Genomic DNA, 7,119 nt, shown 5'->3' on the forward strand with positions numbered 1-7,119 from the left:
CCACCGGTCCTTTCTGACATGCACTTTCTTTGACAACACTGCAATATTACATGAATATCAAAAACAATTATTTATCCTTATCTTCCGCAAATTCATAACATAAACAAAATTTGAAAGTTCAAAGCGTTCAAAGTCTGAATGTGGTATTCATGTTGCACGGAACATAAACGAAATAGTACATTATCAAAGTAAAGGACTTGAATTCTTAGAGAATAAAACGACAATCCTCAATTTAAAGTAAATTATACAAAGCTAATGTTTGTCATATTTGTCACTTCCAGGCAAAAAGTGTGTTCATATGTATACTTGTAGATATGATCTAAAACAATATGTAAAAAGGACAGATTTTGTACCTTCTTAATGCTTTTAGAGTAAATGCTATTCATACTTAGTTGACAAGTATAAATATTTGTTATGGTCCAATTGCTATTTTTCCAATGTCAACTCATGATGATATACAAATGTAAAGAATATTTCCAAGTTTCAAAAGCTTCCAATGTGTTGACGTGGAACGCACTGTGACATATTAACCTGAATGAAAATGCTTGATTTTCTCTAACATTAATTCTGTCGGTAAGCATACACGAGGATCTTTGCAGACATGCAATAAACCGAGATGTGCAACATGTTCCCAGACGATTCTTAATAAAGACTAGGACAAAAATGTTTGTGTCAAATATTAATTCTTTTAAAATATTTATTAATGATTTCATTCATAAAGGGCCCATTATACAGTTCTTTTCTCCAGTGTATAATATAACCACAGCGGTTTCCATCCAGCGCAGTCTGCATGAACATGTGGGCTGATTTTGGCTCACAGGACTAACTCATCTATAACAACTGGCCATCGATCGTGGAAGCATCACAAAACCTGTGAAGAACACGCCGAGGTCCTGTCATGTTCACTTGAGGGGTGTCAGGGAGTCTCTCGAAGGCAAAGACTCACATAACAAATAGATTCTGAGGATTTTATCTATTTAGATTATGGCATTCCTCAAGAAAACTCAAGGTCTTATGGATGAATCAAAGTTTGGCTTGAACACTATTACATAATACCTCTCCTGTGTGTTTTAATACATTTTACATCTGATATTAGCAATTTATGGGTTCCAACTGTGTGTAAGTACGTTTGTTATTTTGACACTCTGCTTTGTGACTGTATAGAGAGAAACATCAATCGGCTGCACGAGGATGAAATCACACTTTTAAAATCAGGAAGGTGTACACACTCAGCACTACTGCAGCATCCGACGAACGCTTCGAGAAAGAACGGCTTTTCTGTTATGAGATTACGAGAGCATCACCTTCTCTTTCATATTTACGGAGAACAATGCAGAGAAGATATCACAATAGCTCAAAAAAAATACAACTCACAAAAACACATTACAGCTCATGATTCACCCCAAATGCAAAAGAAAGACATCAGACGTGATGTTGTGCATAAGAAAACAAAGGCTGTTTTAGAATCACTAAGGAAGGTTTTTTTCTAGAAAATAAAATGTCTTTCTTTTGATTTTGGGGTGATATGTGACCCGGAAACAGCTTCACGAGGTTAGCCCGGCAAAAAATAAAGAACATGCTTATGATCCTATATTAAGAAACTCCCAAAACCAAAGCTGACTTTTGTCTGATAGATTGGGTGTAAAGATGATCTGAAAGATGAAAAATTGTACAGATGTTGGCATGTGTTTCACTCCACAATGAGTGAATGTTCGTAACTGTATGATGAAAGAAACTGTTCTTGAAGAAAACACTGACATTCCACTGAAAAAGAGAAGCAAAAATCAAACAAATTCACTCCTGAGATGACCGCAGTAAAATAAGCGTGATAGATCAGCGTGGTTTGGCGAAGTCAGCTTGCTTGTCCTTCGACAAAGAAGGAGGATCTTTATTAAATACCACATAAAAGTCCTTTAATCTAATAAAATCTGTACATTATCGGTTTAAAAAGTCTTTGTGGTTTGTATGGGTCCAGACAGGACTTCTTCTCCGTTCTGTCGGCTCGGTGTGTTGGTGAAATCTTTCTGCGGTCATGTTGAGACGATCACAGTTCGTGTACATGTGAAGGACTGCTGGCGGCCGAGCCCGTGGACCTCCACTAGCAGCACTTTTTCTTTCGTTTGCTATTCTTGCCCAGTTTAACCACATCGTTCTGCTGCTGTTGCTGCTGTTTGGCCACAGATTCTTTCTTTGCCCGAAGCACCAGCTCTGTGATGCAGTTAAACATCTACACAAGAAACACACACAACCGTTACTGCATCCATCACTTAACAACGTCAACCGTGGAAAAAAACGTGAGAGACATAGGTCGACCCCGGAGGATCTCACCTCTTCCACGTTGACGTTCTCTTTCGCGCTGGTCTCGAACAGGCTGATGCCCATCTGCTCGGCAAACTTCTGAGCATCATTCGTCTCCACCACTTTAGAGTTCGGGTCATCGTTTTTATTGCCCACTGACGGAAGAAATGACACTAAATTAATACCATGCCATAAAAACTGACAATGTGAACCGTAGAATGAAACAGACTTTGATCGCATGCCCTATAAACACATGTACATTTATGCACGTACCATATACATAAATGCCACATACATAAGTGACGTCTCCACAATTATTAACCAAGAAAGAGGGTCAATCACTGCTTGACACGTGAATCTTTCATGTCGAATTTAGGGATGCAACAGTTCACCATGAGCAGGTTGAAAATCTATAAAAATATGTGACGGTTCAAGCCGGTTGAGATGTTAAATGAATCGCAATATGTGTTTTTAACAGTCGCTGTGTTTACTGCAAATTTTGGGAAACGTGGATATGATGATAGTTCTTAAATGTAAAAAAGAATCCATGAAAAGCACAGACAACTTTTAGTTTGTTTAATTTAAATTTTATTTGTTGTTTCAAAATTGCAGTTTAGTTTTGTTATTTGACATAAAATGAATCATATCGTGAGATCAGTTTCGTGAATCGCATCGCACCGTGAACCAATTGAATCGTTACATCCCTAGTCGAAATATTAAGATTTTATTTAATGTGAAAATAAATAAAATACATTAAACTTAAATTGTCTAGAAAAAGAAACATGTTTCACTCACCTAATGTTCGACACACATCATCACAGTTCTGGTTAATTTCATGCAGCCATCGTTTCACGTTGACGAAGGATTCAGCGCTGGTGACGTCATACACCACGATCACACCATGAGTTCCTCTGTAATATCTGACAGACAGAAATAAAACGTGTGAATGAGTGAAAAGTCAATGAGATGTTCTCTTAAACTCCAGCAGGGGGAGCACGAACGTTCAGATGTCTTTGATCATCTCAGCAGTTCTCTGATTTATAACCACAGGCCGTCTTCTAAACACACACAAAGAGCTCATTGAAATGCTTGTCATTGGTCGAGTCTGTCTCGCTCACTAACAGGCACAATCCCATAAACATGAAGCAGCGGACAAATCCCACATTAGAAACATAATGAGCATCAGGCCTCAGGCCAGCGCACACACGACAGCGGCCAAATGTGATGATCAACTCTACTCTTTTTTTCTCTTCAAATATATAATCAAAGATGGATTAGAAATGTTGCAGGTGTGCTGTGTAGTTGTGTTTGAAGAGTAAACTGAAGCTCCGTTTGAAAACAATTGAAGGAGAAAAAACGACTGATGTAGACCAAAAAAAAGGACCAACAATGATTATTTACAGTCAGCTTTTAGTTTCTCTATGCAATAAAACCCATATTCTGGAGTCTGCCTTCCTGACAAATCATTTGATCAAATTAATAACCTTTTACTGGGTTATAATTTGATGGTTTATTGGCATTAAAAGGAAAAGTTGCATTAGTTGCCAAATCCGAAAACTAAAGAAAGCACACGTGTAGCATCTAAAATTCCCATCACCCTGGTGGAAGTGGAAGTGCAGGTCTGTAGTTTCCAAGACACATCAAACGTTCCCTGTTGACGTAAAACTGGAAGTGTAAACTGAAACTCCAGCAGCGGCTATAAAACTAATGAAAAACTTCAAACACATTCCCTGAGGTTGAAGTCGTGTTAACCACCGGTGTGGCCACGCAAACACAAAACTCTCCTTCTGTACAGAGAAAAGCATTTCCATCACATAGAATTCAGCGTCCGCATGATGACCAGAAAAGATAATATGAAAATCAAATGTATTGTTTACTACCGATAAAACCATGTGCTCCAGATCTTCAGCTGTTCTGTGGTTGATACTACATTTGACTATGATTTAGGGTATTTGAATCCGATCAAATGATGGTTTCTTGTAGGGAGACCTTCTGCAGCTTCACACTTCAAAATAAAAACCTGACATGAGATCATTCTCCCAGCCTCTCACAGTCTTGAGCATTAAAGACAAGAAGAAGCTCACGGTGAAGACGTTTAAAACTCACGTAGACGTGATGGTCCTGAATCGCTCCTGTCCCGCCGTGTCCCATATCTGGAGTTTCACCTTCTCTCCGTTAATCTCCACCGTCCGGATCTTAAAGTCCACTCCTATAGTGGTGATGTAACTACCTACGAAACACACACAAACATGAACGACGACATCCTCCAATAACATTAACCTTTATTCTATAAGAAGCATCAAAAGGGAACATTTATAGGTTAGGCTTTTTTCGTATTCGAGTCGATTTACGTTCATCAGGAGAATATTTTAGGAACATCACATTCCATGTCCTACATACAGCATCTTCTGCTCTCATAGACAGAGACAATTTCAGCAGAATAATGTTAGTTTAATAATCTCAAAAAAAATCACCTGAAAAAGTGTTGTCTGCGAATCTGAGAAGAAGACTGCTCTTCCCAACACCTGCAAATCACACACACACACAAAAGAATGATGAAACACTGAGCAGATGTGATGCAGCAGATTTCACCTGAACAGACGAGACGACAGCATCATGATGCAAAGTTCAGATTTACACATAAACTCAAGCCTCTCACGTAAAGCTTTCTGAAGAATATGCATTTACGAGCTCAGACAAGACTCATCCTCCTGACAATGTTGTGAGAGGGTTAAACCCGTGTACCATTAACGTCAGCTTTAAGAGCAAAGATCACACGTGTGACTGCAAGACTACAGTACTGGAATAAAGTACATTAGTAGTGACCGGGCTCACATCTGGAGGGGGTTGGGGTGAGATATGTTGGCCAAACATTAACATTGCAATTGACCAAGTCTATGAAAGAATTATATTACCTTATTTATCTATTAATTGACAATGTCTGATAAATCCTATTGGTTGAGCTGCCCACACGTGGCCCAAGTCATCATACATACATACAGTAAAAGGTTTTGTATTTTACTGCTTCGGGAAGGGTTCAGCTCTCACTCTTTTCAGTTAAAACTCAGATTCTTTCGGTTCAATTAAACCTCAAACGTTGTCAATTCTTTAAGGAGATGAATGTACAACAAAAAAATTATTATTATTGTTCTCTATTCTATTTTTTTATTTCCTGTAGCTCAGTGGTTATGGTCATGGGTTGGATCCCAGGGATTGCACATACTCAGAAACAAATGTATTGTATAATTCAATGCGAGTCACTTTGGATAAAAGAGTCTGCCAAATGCATAATGGAAATGTTATTGGTCATGTCCATGCTTACGTACTAAACCCGATGTTGAAATGGAAGTTGCAACAAAGATTTTTGCATGAAACTATAAAATGCAAAGAATGAACTAAGTGAAATCATGAAATACAGTCCACAATTCGACATATAAATGATCTCATTTGACAATCCTTATTGAGATCAGAGTGTTCTGCTGTACATGAGATGGTGAAAAACTCAAACCACAAGAGCCACAACCTCCGACAGTCAATAACGTTCAGTACAAACACACTTACAGCAGCTGATGACGTTTCATTTTTACAGTTCTGTAGATTTAATTGACAAACTACATGAGAAATGTGTACTTCCAAAACTTCACCAGTGCCTCTCTCTAACTATAAAATATGTGATTAACTGATTTAATTTTCTATTTCAAACTCAGCCACAGCTAATAATGCTTAGAATACATTTACATTTGACTTTTATTCATTTGTCAGACGAAAAGCGACTTCCATTGCATTGTATAATACATGTGTTTGTGACTGTGTGCAATCCCTGAGATCGAACCCATGACCTTAGCGTTGCCAGCGCCTGCTCTAACCACCGAGCTACAGGAAAGCTCAGCAGCACAATACAAAGCTTTTCAAATCCCCTCGAGCTATGAAGAGTTATTTTATTAAATGCTTCATTCATAGAGACGAACTATAGATTGAGATATACAGCTAGAGACCGACGTGGAAAACAAAAAGATTCCATTCCATCTCAAAGTCACTAAAGTGCAATGTATGCAGCTCATAAGCAACCTGCGCCAGTGATTGTCAAATCATTTGTTATCTTCATAAATATGACTTTTTATTCAAATCAGTTCTGTATGTCTCTGCCTACGTAATGCCTTTCTATACAATTCATTCTGTTCAAAGTCTGCACTGTATCAGCCGGGTGACACTGTACAGAAGATCACACACTGGATCTCCGGCCTGTCACTTCTGATCAGCCCAGCCCAGCACCTCCAGCCCGTAGACAAGTAACGCGACAGCGGAAACAGCGTTACATAACACCCGCGATCATTATAAGGCATCAAAACTTGTATGTTAGACACGCGAGGAGCCCAACAGAAGAACCCCGAGGCCTCGCCCGGGCCCGCATCCGCGGCTTCGCTTACCGCTGTCACCGATGATCAGCAGTTTGAAGAGGTGGTCGTAGTCCCGGGCCATGCCGGTTGTCGGTGCCTCAAACACTGCGCCTTCGCCGCAACTTAACCCCTCGCTCCGGCCGCTTGGCTGGGAACACGTATGACGTATTCGCCGGATAACAGCGGAGAAAATCACCCGGTAGATCCGGAAAGCAGCGGATTTCTCGTCGGGATTCAGCGGTCCTCGGTCGGTCGCTCGTAGCCGGAAACGGCGCTTCCTCCTGTGCTGCGCCCAGCGCTGCCGCCGACCAATCCGAGCACGACTAGCGCTATCGCCGACCAATCAGAGAGCGCCGACGAGATACAATGTAACAGCGTCAACAAACCCGCGATAAAATGATCAGCGGATCAAAGGAGGCGTTAT

At 40.0% G+C, this 7,119-nt stretch overlaps 1 protein-coding gene across 1 annotated transcript; it reads right to left on the reverse strand.

Annotated features, from left to right (window-relative positions):
* Positions 1 to 669: 669 nt before the first annotated feature.
* On the reverse strand, positions 670 to 7,089 carry rab35b (RAB35, member RAS oncogene family b). Its single transcript, XM_079467461.1, has 6 exons — positions 6,726 to 7,089; positions 4,773 to 4,823; positions 4,405 to 4,528; positions 3,094 to 3,218; positions 2,329 to 2,453; positions 670 to 2,227 (listed from the first exon to the last, which is right to left on the reverse strand). Exons 1-6 carry the CDS (start codon positions 6,775 to 6,777, stop codon positions 2,099 to 2,101), a joined length of 606 nt encoding a protein of 201 aa, XP_079323587.1. The 5' UTR covers positions 6,778 to 7,089; the 3' UTR covers positions 670 to 2,098.
* Between the last annotated feature and the right edge of the window lie 30 nt (positions 7,090 to 7,119).

Source organism: Barbatula barbatula (assembly GCF_947034865.1).
Source record: "Barbatula barbatula genome assembly, chromosome: 11".
Taxonomy (NCBI): domain Eukaryota; kingdom Metazoa; phylum Chordata; class Actinopteri; order Cypriniformes; family Nemacheilidae; genus Barbatula; species Barbatula barbatula.